This window comes from Cynocephalus volans, chromosome 5, assembly GCF_027409185.1.
Source record: "Cynocephalus volans isolate mCynVol1 chromosome 5, mCynVol1.pri, whole genome shotgun sequence".
Classification (NCBI taxonomy): Eukaryota; Metazoa; Chordata; class Mammalia; order Dermoptera; family Cynocephalidae; genus Cynocephalus; species Cynocephalus volans.
In genome coordinates this window covers 41,349,988-41,362,953 of record NC_084464.1, presented here as the reverse complement: position 1 = coordinate 41,362,953, position 12,966 = coordinate 41,349,988, and the positions used below count along the sequence as shown (strand labels likewise).

Genomic DNA, 12,966 nt, shown 5'->3' with positions numbered 1-12,966 from the left:
ATGAACAGGGAAATCATCCAACACTGTCTAAAGGCAAAGGGATGGAAAAAGATATACCATGCAAATGGAAACCAAAACCAAGCAAGAGTAGCTATTCTTATATCGGATAAAATAGACTTTAAACCAAAAAACATAAAAAGAGACAAAGAAGGCCACTATATAATGATAAAAGGATCTACCCAACTAGAAGACATAACAATCATAAAAATATATGCACCCAATACTGGAGCACCCAGATATATAAAGGAAAGACTCTTAAACCTAAAGAAAGAAGTAGGTCCTAATACATTGTCAAAAGAGAATAGTATTAAAACAGCATAGAAAATCTAGCAACAGATTCACATGTATATAGTCAAATAATTTTCAACAAAGGCACTAAGCAATTCAATGGGAATACAAAAATTTATTTAATAAATTGTGCTAAAACAACTTAATATTCATACGTAAAAGCAGAACTTCACCCCCTACGTTGTACTAGAGACAAAAATCAATTTGAGATGAATCATGGGCCTATATGTAAAACCTAAAAGTATACAGTTACAAGAAGACAAGATAAAAAACATCTCTAAAACTTTGAGGTAGGCAGAGAGTTTCTTGAGAACTCAAAGAAAGCAAAATTCACTAAACAAAATGATAGGACCTTCCAGGTTAAAGAATATATCAAGGTGTTGAGAAGATGGTGCACCTAAGGAGTACATGAAATCTTCAAGCTCTCCCTACCACCACAACTTGCCTTATGCACCTCTTTCATCTGGCTGTTTCTGAGTTGTATCCTTTATGATAAACCAATAAACATAAGTAAAGTGTTTCCCTGGGTTCTACAAGTCATTCTAGCAAATTACTGAACCCAAGGTGGGGATTGTAGGAATCCCTGATTTATAGCTGGGCAGTCAGAAGTACAAGAGGCCCGAACTTGCAATTGGCATCTAAAGGCAGGACAGTCTTGTGGAACTGAGTCCTTTAACTTGTGGGATCTTAGGCTACCTCCAGGTAGATAATGCCAGAATTGAATAAAGTACAGGACACCCAGATGGTGTCCAGAGAATCAGAGAATTGGTTGTTGGTGTGGAAAAAAACCTACAAGTTTGTTGTCAGAAGTATGTGAGCATAGAAAAACTGATTTGTCAGAATCAGGATTTGCTAGAATGGTCCTGGCTCATAGAAACGTGGTTTGGGAAGAGAAAGGAGAAAATTTTGGTCAGGAGATGAGGGATGTTTCATTCCTGTGTGGCCACATGGTCACACATGGTATGCAACAGCACCTGTGCTGCAGTAAGTTACTAAAGGTAAAAGTTATCATGGATGCATAAGAAAATGCAAACTAATAAGGAAAAGGCTAAATATATAATTCCTTGATTTTCATAATCTGTAATAGCTAAAATCAAATTCAAGAATGCTGGATCAAATCTTGACACTAGACTAAACCCAGATTTTGGTGAGTCAGAACAACTCCCATCACTAGCCTCAAATCTTCCCCCAAGAGAAATGTGCCAGGACAAAAGAAAGTACCTCTAAGACCTCTGGTCATGAAGAAGGTAGTCAACATGAGGGGAGGGTAAAGCCAGAACACTATTTAAACCAGGAGGTATAGTGTGAAAGAGGTGTTACATTTTGCAGGTTATCATCAGCTTCCTGAGGAACCTTTACTAATATGAATTCTAAAAGTTACTATTTTAGGAGCAGTGTCTTGGATTCAAATGATGCAGAGTGTAAGAGCATTTTTGGCTTGATACAGAACCCACAGCAAACCACTGAGCAATCACAGATAACTATATATGATCCATACACAAAGCAGATTATTCCCTAGGGAATGCCAGCCTAGTGAACTAGATAAAAACCACCATTAGGTCTGTTTCCCCTGTGAAGAGAGCTGTGTCTCTCCTGTAAATGTCAAGTGAAACATCCCAAATGAAGCAGCTGATACATTGTGCATACAATCCATGTGGAACTGGCTTTATGATAGTGTAGATATTCATCCACTGAATATGCCCATTTAGCCAAGTTATGGTAAATGCTGTGGTTGAGAAGACTCCTTTTTCATAGGCATCCCATACAAACTTACTGCTGCAAACCTGAGCAACAGTCAGAGAAGCTTACTGAATTTCCTGTCTTGGTTTTCATTTTGGGCTGGGTTTTACATATGCTAATAAAAACATTAAATTAATTAACAAGAGATTGGGAAGAGGCAAAGCAGGAAGTTGAGGTTTTCTTTGAAAGGAAGTGGAAATGTTTAAACAGTTATTAGAAATAAGGTGAATAAAGAAAATATTGATGAGGTGAAAGGGGTGGGGGAAAGTCATCCTAGCAGAGTAAAAGTTTTTAGATGGACATTAAAAAATGGGAAGAATAAAATGTTCTTTGATGGGGCTAAAACAAAGGTCTTAACAGAGCACTATAAAAGGTTAGGTGGGCCAAAGGGAGCCTCTTCTGGCTCTCAACATTAAAGGGTTCTAAACAAGTGTGCTTTATTTATCCCAGTTTGAAGAAATTTAAATAGCCAGAAGGCAAAGATTACAGTGAGAAATCTGATCTGAAATTGCCTGGGAGCAATAGTCAGGCAGATTAATAATGACAAAAGCTGATAAAAGAGCCAGAGTCCTTTGACTCTACTGCTCACTAGTGACCCAAAGCCTTTTGCACTTGAATAAGTAAAATGGTCAGGGGATAGAAAAGAAAAGTTTGTGGGACTTCTTGACATAGGAGCCCCGTGCAGTGTGGTGCCAAAACTCGTTGGGGAAGCCTTAATGGGAGCTACAATTAGCTTGAGAAATGTAAGATTTGATAGGATTAAGGTGGAGGTTTGGATAAAAATTGGCATGTTTAAACAGGTTTTACGTGAAGATGTTGTGTCTCCTTTACCTGAATGTATATTATGTTTGACTGGCCGGTGTTGTATAACCAAATCCTGTTGATGAAGTCCTAATGGAGGCCACAGTTAGGAATGCAAGGATTGATAGTATTAAAGCGAAAGATTGGAGGAAAATTGGTACGTTTGGAGTGGTTGTATCTCTTTTACCTGATTGTGTTATGGGGATGAACATTATATCTGACTGGGGAGCATTTCTCCCACCTGCTATTGTAAAAACAGAAGACGTGTACATCTGGCCTTCAAGCAATGTTGACTGGACATGCTAAATGGAAACCAATAAGATTGCCTAAGTCCACACAGCACAGAGCTGAAGCTGGAGTGCTGGTTTGAACAAATTCTCTATGTCCTGTATGAAGCATAGACTGGTGCTTACGGCAAAAGCCTGTGAGCACCTCTCAGCAATGACTGATGTGGGAGTTTGGAGTAGAAAATTTACATCTGAGGAACATATGCTAACTTGGTATTGGACATTAATGAAATTATCCCTGTGACTGAAAGACATAAAACAATCTTGAAACATATTTCATCATGTGAAATATCCATGATGTCTTAGATGATGTTGGACAAACACCGTAATGGGGAAGGCAATTCTCAAAAGAGTTCTATAAAAAAAAATGGAAATGGTTTATGCAGAAGCATGTGACCAGGGGAATGCAAGGAGGCACCCACCACATCCATGAGCAGGTAGTCTCTTTTCCCATAGGATTGACTTTCGAACGAGCTGAGAAGCTTCCACAACCTATTTCCACACTCTTGACTAACCAACAAAGAGCACTTGGTTGTTCCAACCAGTTCAGATGGCAGTTACAAAATGAACACACAGTATCCTCTTTGGAAAGCCACCTCGTTAAGGCCAGCTGATGGAAAGACTCTGATTGAAGAAGATAAAAATAAATGGCTCAGTGGGCTGGGTTGCATGCTGTTTTTCTAGCAATCATGGAAGAATTGAATAATGGGGTTTTTACTGACTCATGGGCAGTAGTTAATGGCCTGGCCATATAGTCAGGTAGAAGGGCAGTGGAAAACCGGTCTATTAAAGAGATGGGATCCAGCCTTATGGAAATCACTACGGGAATTTGAGGATTCATTAAAGTAGGAAATGTCAATGCCCATCAGAAGAACATTCTTCCAGATTCAGAAAGTGATTAAAATCAAGGAATGCTTCGTCTGTGTACTTATTTGAGGTGGCCAACAGGTTCCATGAAATGACTGGACAGACACTAGGGGGCTGTAGAAATGCAGAGCTGGCTGAATTTAGACATATTACTCTTGTAAGCTGAAAGGCACAAAAGACTGATAAGAAATGTTCTGTTTGCCAACAAAGGGAACTGAAGATGGCTGTGCAGCAGATTCCCTGGGGGTAAGGCCCTGAATACACCTGGCAAGTCGGAACAATGCTGGTATCCCAGGAGGGCTACAAATGGGTCTTGAAAGGAATAGACACTGACTCTCGACTGGGCTTTAGTTACTTGGTGGTAGATGTAAATGCTCAGAGTGCTATTAAAAGAACAGGAACAGAAGATATTGCACCAATTTGGACAGCCTACTGCCATTTCTTAGACAAACAAATGTACATTACAGCCCGTAATATCCATCAATGCAAAGAAAGATATCTTCCTCGGAGTAACAGTTTGATAGAGAATTGTAATAAATGATTGAAACACTTGTCTAAAATAGGGGAAGATACAGGTATGAAGGGCTGACTTACACACCTTCACTAGCGTGTGCTCACACATAATATGAAAGAGGCCAAAGAAGTGTCCCCACTAGATAGATTCCTCTGTTTTCCTGGTAGATCTGGGAAAAGGGGAGTGGAGAAGGATGCTGGTGGGATGCTGGTATGATGAGTATACTAGATTTTTTTCTTCCTTTCTTCGTCACATCACTTCAACTTTCCTTTCCTACTTGATGCAGTGGTTACAGTACCGTGACTGCAATTACAAGTGCCAGAAACAGGATTGATTCCTAAGCAAGAAACTACCTATGGTTTTAAACCTTTATGTCAGAATTCCTAAGGGCCTCGTGGGGTGAATTATGCCTTCACCACCTCTGGCAAATTGGGGTAAAGGTAAATGCTGTTGCATTGCCTACTGGTCAAGATAGTTGATTAGTTCTCTACCTTTGTAACCTTACCCTATCTGAACAGAAGTGGACTTAGGAGAAAGCACTTGCTAGACTAGTGTTGGTGTCTGCAATCTAGACCAGCACAGTGACTGAACCTAATGTTCCATTCAAAGGTGGAAAAGTTTGGTTATAAATGGAGAAAAGAAGGAATAGTAGCTGAGAGTAAAGAAATGAACAAATAGGTTATGTCATAAGGGAAATCCAGTATTACATCAATGCTCTGAAAGAGACTCAGAATAACTGTGTCAGCTCAATTACATCAGATTGCTGAAAAAGGCAAAGCCATATGTTACTGAGATAACTCCAGCTTTTGGAACCAAATCAAATGCAAGTCTGCAAATCTGAGTGTCCTAGCCTAGCCCTGCAAGACATTTCTATATGATATAATGATAAACTGGACTAATAAATAATGAATGAATGGAACTATAGTAATATGTCAGTATCTCTTAACTAACATGAATCTTTTGTTTTGAGAGATCCATAGTCAAAGACCAGAGGGTAGCCTGTGGTACAACAAGAAATGTGTTTGGTCTTTGTACCTGGTTCTTGGCACAGAGATTACAAAACCCTTGGAATTTCCTGAGTGTTTTAGGAGTAGGTTTGGTATTTATAAGGAGCCCCTTTTGATCACATCTGAGTTTATAATAATGAGGTGACTTCAGTGGGGCCCCTGCATAGTCTCAGCATGGGGCTGATTACCAGAAATGCCAAGTAATAAAAGGGTGAAGTTTTTAGTCTTACCTTCTGACATTTGGGAAAGAGGAGCGGGCTGGAGATTATGCTCTATAAAAACTCTTGAGCAATGAGATTTGATGAGCTTCCCAGTTGTTGAACATATCCAGGTGTGAGAGGGTGGTGTGCTTAGAGAGGGGGGAGTGGGAGGAGGGAGGGAGGTTTCGGTAATTGGCCACAATAATCAGCCACATTGTATATCCACAAAATAAAATAAAATAAAATATATATATAAAAAAAGAAAGGATATGGAAGCTCTGTGATGCTCCTCCCCCCTATACCTTGTCCTATGCATCTCTTCTTTCTGGCTGTTTCTGAGCTGTATCCTTTGTAATAAACTGGTAAATGCAGTAATAATAACAATAATAATAATAACAACAACAACAATTATATACTGGATTTTTCCATAAAATTAAATCTTCAACAAAAATCATCATCAAGACAATAAAAAGGCAAGCCACAGAATGGGAGAAAATGTTTGCAGCACATGCATATGCCAAATGACTTGTCTCCAGAGTATAAAAAGAACTCCCTCAACTCAATAATAAAAGGACAAACAATCCAAGTTTTAAAATAGGTAAATGACTTGAACAGACACTTCACAAAAAAAAATGTACAAATGACCAATGAAGACATCAAATAGTGCTCAACACAATTAGTCATCAGGAAAAAGCAAAGTAAAACCATAGTGAGATGCCATTACACATCTACCAGAATGACTAGAACCAAAAAGTCTGACATCAAATGTTGGGGAAGACGTAGAACAATCAGACTTTGCTTATATTGCTGGTACAAATACAAAATTACACAATCACGTGGGAAAAACATTTTTGCAGTTTTCTAAACAGTTAGACATGCATCTATCTATCCCATGACCCAGTAATTTCACTTCTAGGTATTTATCCAGGAGAAATAAAAATATTTGTCTACAAAAAAATGTTCAACAAGAGTGTTCGTTGTAGCTCTACTTGTAATATCAAAAGCAGAAAACAACTGAGATACATTTGTTGGCTTACTCCTTTCTGCCCACAGATGCTGCCAAGGAAGTCTCTCATCCTACTGCAGTCATGTCTCATAAAGAGCTCGAATGGCTGTGGAAGATCCTCAATGCAACAGGAAGCAGAATAAAGAAAAAAACCGGAAGTCCTATAATTGGGGGCCCAGCATATTAAGGCTCAAACTAAGAAACATGGACAGAATCTTATTAGAATAAAAGCACCAGGGAGCAGAAAGTATGGACTTCTACTTGGCAAACATTTTTGCAGTGGGTAGTGCTAGGCACATTACACATCAACAATGGTCATACTGAGGCAGGCAGACAGAAGCAACTTAGAACCAAGACCCACCAGATTACAGTATAGAAGCACATACAAGTTTCTAAAGAAATTTCTTTCTTAAAACTTTAAAAACATGATTGGGATTGGACTTTTGGATGAAAGCACTGGTTGAGTTAGGAGGAAATCAGAACCAAAAAAGAGAGAGAGAAATAAATGGAAAGGCATGAAATAGATAACTTAATATTTTATTTTGAAAGTATTGTTTCTTTTGTTCCCCCCAGATGAACTGTATTGGGTGTTTTTCAAGATATTGACTATAAATATATTAATTTCTGTACCACTATACTGTGCCTAAATTAGCAACATGAAGAAATTATCAATAACTGATGAATCAATAATTGATGAATGGAACTGAAATCTCAGCTTGAACAAAATACAGCTCTTTCTCTCCTACTTTGGTGTTATGATGTATATCTCCAACTTTTGTGATGAGGTTGTTCTCTATTCTCAGGTTAAGAAACAGGTAAAGATATGTCAACCTCCTCAGTTATCCTGGGAATCTCACATGCTCCTCCTTAATCTAATTAGTGCCCCTTTTACCTCTTCGTTCCTTAGTGTGTAAATGAGGGGGTTAAGAGTTGGGGTTACTACAGTGTAGAAAAGGGTGAGAAACTTGCCCCGTTCATGAACATAGCGATTCTTAGGTTGTAGGTAGACACCTGTGACAGTGCCATAGAAGAGAGAGACCACAAGAAGGTGAGAAATGCAGGTGCCAAATGCTTTCGTCTGCCCTGCAGTTGACTTAATCCTCAGGACAGCCTTAGCTATAGCACCATAAGAGGAAAGGATAATGATCAAGGGCACCACCAGAAGAATGATACTGGCTATGGATATCTGGATTTCATTGTAGGTAGTATCTGTACTGGAGAGCTGAATCAGGGCTGGGACTTCACACACAATGTCATCTACGATCCTGTGGGAGCAGAAGGGTAACTGGAGAGTGGTGGCGGACTGGATCAGAGACTGAACCAGCCCAGTCCCCCATGCCAGGATGGCCAACTGCAGACAAAGTTCTGGGTGCATGATAGTGGTGTATTGCAGTGGATGACACACTGCTACATAGCGATCCACAGCCATGATGACAAGAAGGACACATTCAGTGGTACCAAGCCACAAGAAGACATACAGTTGAGCTGCACATCCAATGTAGCTGATGGTCTTCTTTGGACGCCAGAAATTAACCAACATCTGTGGAATGCAGCTGCTGGTGAAACAGAGATCTACCAAGGAAAGGTTGGAAAGAAAGAAATACATAGGGATGTGAAGTTTTGGATCCTTCAAAGAAACAAGAATTATGACCATATTTCCTGCAAAAGTCAAGAAATAAAATATCAAAATAACCCCAGAAAGTATCTTCTCTAAATATGGCTTGCCAGAGAAGCCCAGAAGAATAAAATCACCATGGCTGTCATTGCAAATTGTGATCATAGCTTCTGGAGTAATTGCCACTTTGGGGAATGGTTCAAAAGCAGTTGCTCAAAAACCTGTGATGGTTCCAGAGACAGGAAGAAGGGCAGAATATGACTTGTTGGTTTCTTTCTACTCAAGGATAAGATTTTCACCTGCTGTATTTTGAGGGAAAAAAATTAAAAGATTTAGTGAAGTGCTTTCTTTAATCTTTGATATCCATCATTCATTCTTTCTTGTTCTCCTTTCCTCTTTACTTATTCCTCCTATTTTGTATCTGATTAGAACTTTTCATTATAAATATTATGTAAACTATATTTGAGCACCTGCTAGTGAAAATCACTTTGCTAAATATTAGGGGATGTGGAGATGTATTCCATCTTTGCTCTCAAAGAGTGTACACTTACCCCACTTATTGCACAGGTTTTTATTTACAGTACTGTTCAATGCATATTATCTTTCCGTCTATTCTTTTGCTTTCTTATTTCTCTGTGTCTTTGCATCTCACTTCATTTATCTTTCCCCCATGCTTGTCCCTCTTTCCATCATCTCTCCTACCCCTGTTTCTTCTCTCCTTTTCTTTTCTTTCTTTTCTCTCATCCTCCTCTACTCCATTCCTCGTTTTCACTTTCTCTCTTTTCTGAGCTTGCATTCCCTCTCAGCCACCTTTATGATGTGTGATCTTAGAAAATATATTTAACTTTCTTGTTCTTACCGTAGATCGCTCTTGAGATTTTGTATTTGGAAAATGGGGGGAAATCATAGAACCTACATATATGTTTGTTGGAAGGACTAAACATGAAAATACTAAGAGTTCCTGGCACATAGTCACTGTTCAGTGTATGTTAGCTGTAATTATCACAGTGATGATTGTGATAACGACGATACTATTCAACAAATTGTTCCAGGTGCAAAACACCAAAATATATAGCCAAAGTTTTGCAGAGTATATGAGTAAAAATAACACTTAGAAAAAAAGACTGCCATATCTCTACATAGCCTTCTTTGTAAAATAACTTGAAAATAATTTGTGCACACTTTCCTGCCATTATAAATCTTGCATATTTACATTACAGAGAAGACATATGTATATTTTATGTTCTCTTCAATCTAATGAAAAATATCACTTGGTCATTCATTTTAGTATTTTGCATTCTTCATCTTTAGGGAAACTGGACTCCTGTTTAATATTCTTCTAATTTCAGACACTAGTATAGTTGTATATACTTTTAACTGGTTCTAAGGAGGAGGTAATGAAGAATGATAGAGAATGTGTACTGGAGGAACCCAAAAGGTTGGAATTAAGATTAAAACTTTAAAAATCATTAAAATAATATATTATGTCATATTGACTACTCAAGTCATAATTCTAAGAAAAATTATCCATAGCCTGATATTTACTATTACATAGTCATACATTGTGGTGAATTCTTAATCACACTTTAATGCATTTTAAGCAGCATAGTGGTATGTCATACAGTTATATAGCTAAAGTTTTCCAAAGCTTGCTGTAGATTATGTCCTGACTAGTGTGGCCCTGTTGTCTCCTATCTACTCACTGTACCCTTACCCACCTGTGATAAGTCACTTTTGACTTTATCCCCATGCTATAAGCAGATTTCTCTGAAATTCTTTCAGTCAGTAGTTCTAGTGCTTAAAGGATATTTATTTACAAGAAACCTCCAGGCACAAATATTTCACAGGGCATTAGGATGCATTGATCTCTCATGGCTCAAATTTTACCATATTTTCATTTTACTCAAATTTTTCTTTACTAGGCTGTGCATTCTAGAAAATCTATGTATTCCCTATGTGTCTCTATTCTCCTTTCTGTGTCACTGTTCTTTTATGTTCTGCAGAATTTTTTCAAATTACTGATGAAATGTTAGCACTTTGGTTGTGAATCTGAGTTTGGTATTATAGTATAAGAGTAGTTTGATTTTCTAAAGAATCTGAGACTTGTGGATTTCTCCATGTCCAAAATCAACCTGCCTCTTATTCCATCCTTTGATTTTCATTTACTTCCTAGCCACTAACTTCTGGTTTCTATTCTTTATATGGTTCAGATTGCTCCTTCTTTCCTAGTTTTCTTTATTTATATATATATTTAGAGCAGTGCCTATATGTCTATATCTAATTCTTTATATCTATATACCCAGTCACCTATCTTACCTCTCTCTGTTCCTTATTAATCACTAATCATTTGTGTATTTTTCCCTGGAACAACTACTTGTAAAAAGTTCTTGGTTAGGGAACAGAGTCTGAGCCTAGCTGGTTTTCATTACACAGAATATAAGAATTCCCTTTATCTCTACTTCTGTTGAGATTGTTTTCTTCCTGCAAATATCAGTTGTCCCCGTGATTTTCTTTTAGTTCACCTCCTCTGCTTCTAAGAACACTGTCTGGGAGAGTTCATGATGAAAGTCAGTGCACCCCAATTATTGTGGTTGCAGTGCAGAATACAGAATTTCCATCTCACCTTCTGAAGTAGATAGCTTTCCTGCCAGTGTATCTCATCTCTTCAGATCAGCTCTGGTTCCAGCAGACCTACAATGGAAAGCTCTATGTGGCCTTAGATTCATCTCATACATACTCACAGTAACCGACCTCAAGCTCACTGTGTATGTTTTCCCTCCCTGCTCCAAGACCTTGTCTGACACCATGGGAGCCCACTTGGCACATGGACAAGTGCTACCTATAAGTGCAAGAGATTTAATGACCCTAGGGGAAATCCCCAAACAATGGAAGACGGTAGCTAGTGGATAAATGCTCTAGCCACTTCCTTCAGGCAAAAACATACTGTATTCTTTTCAGAAGGTCCTGAGAGAACTGAGCTACCATTGAAAACAACCCGGCTAATACACCTGTATATTGCCTTTCTTTCTTATCTGTCTCACTCTTCCTGTTTCCTTACTCATTCTTCCTGAAATTACCTCCAAATCAGTTATTTGCAATTAATTCCTTATCCCAAACTCTGCTTTCAAGGGAACCTAAATTAAGACAGTTGGCTCTGGAAAAGGTCCTAGAAATCAGAACTTCAGAAGAGTATTTGGGAAAGGAATCATTCACCAGTCATATTGCAGCAGGCCCTCCATTGTTGAGGGTAAATAGAAAAATAGTAACTCTTGGCATGCTGCAACATCACCATTAGTTATAAACTTACCTATTGTGGCTGGGGAGGAGGTATAGATGGGATGAGGTACATGTTATGTGGTAAAACCAGCCCTTGAAATGTGTAGGGATAATGGTAGTTAAATTATTCACTAGTTAAGTGGCTTTTATTAATTGTTTTAGTAGTCTTAAAGAAAAAGAATAGCATACTCTAGACTGCCAACTATCAACCTAGGGTATTAGTTCTCAAGCTGATTGTTAAAACAGATTTCTGGGCCCCACATAAAATGGAAGGAGTTACAAATTTTAGAGCCATGTCTGTTCATTCTCATGTAGCATTCCATTGTCAAGTTACAATTCATGTATCAGTCTTTTTCATTTTGGAAAAGGCATCTCATTCTGTGTTAAAGTGTGTCAATCCTTCTTATTTTGTCTTTCTTAAGTCTACATAGCAGTACTTTCTATTTGTATGCTTGGAAATTCATATGGTGCAAGTCATCTCAATGTTATGTTATATGTTGCTATTCTTGTGCTAGCTATACCTTTCAAGAGGAAATACTGTATAAAAAATGGTTTTTAAATTCTGGGTTTGAGTCTTGACCTCACCTGTACTGAGTGTGCAAATTATTTATTCTCACTGAGTCACAGTAGTAATAAAATGTAAATCACACCTATTTATTAGAGGTTAGTGAGAATTAGAAATTTCAGGCACTGAACAGTGTCTCACGTGCGAGTCAAGCAATGGTTGGGATATGGAGAGATGTCACCTGTGGTCATTAATATGTATCAAAAATAAGCTATAATTTTGTTACCTGAAATCAAAACACTTAATACCCACCATAGCTTGTTGTGGGGATAAACTTGCACACATAAAATTTAGGATAAAAATTCAACTCAAAAAATTACATGAAGATGTTACTGAAACAAGCAGAATTTATATCAACTGCAGATTTAAATGAAACTCTTACAATCTCTATATTAATCAGCATTTTCAGCCTGAATTTAAAATAATTAAATTAAAGCAGGATGTATTATTAAAACACTTATTAAGTTAGGTTAGTAGGTAAGAAAAGGTAGGGGGATTGAAATGTATTAAGATCTTGCAATTTTCCATGCTTTATAAATATAATTTTTGTATAATTTATGTCATTGTAATAATTTACTTCATAAAGTACCTCAAACCCAACTACTAGAAACAGAGGAACTACTTTTTAACCATGCTGTATTTCATGAGGGCTCCATTTAATTGACTGTAAATTATATTTGGTGCCAAGGTATTCATTTTAGTTCATCTAAATTCAATTCACCTTCAATATGAGTATTCAACAGACATCTATTGACGGCTTCCTATCTTACATTTTTAGGGTGAAAAATAAGTGAGTCATC

General features: G+C 37.7%; 1 protein-coding gene across 1 annotated transcript; it reads right to left on the bottom strand.

The window, feature by feature from the left end:
- Window positions 1-7,563: 7,563 nt before the first annotated feature.
- LOC134378831 (olfactory receptor 2H2-like) lies at window positions 7,564-8,490 on the bottom strand. Its single transcript, XM_063098133.1, has one exon. It carries the CDS (start codon window positions 8,488-8,490, stop codon window positions 7,564-7,566), a length of 927 nt encoding a protein of 308 aa, XP_062954203.1.
- Window positions 8,491-12,966: the final 4,476 nt, after the last annotated feature.

Excerpts from the sequence above, each read along its gene's own strand:
- LOC134378831 (XM_063098133.1), bottom strand. The coding sequence starts at position 8,490 with ATGATCACAATTTGCAATGACAGCCATGGTGATTTTATTCTTCTGGGC.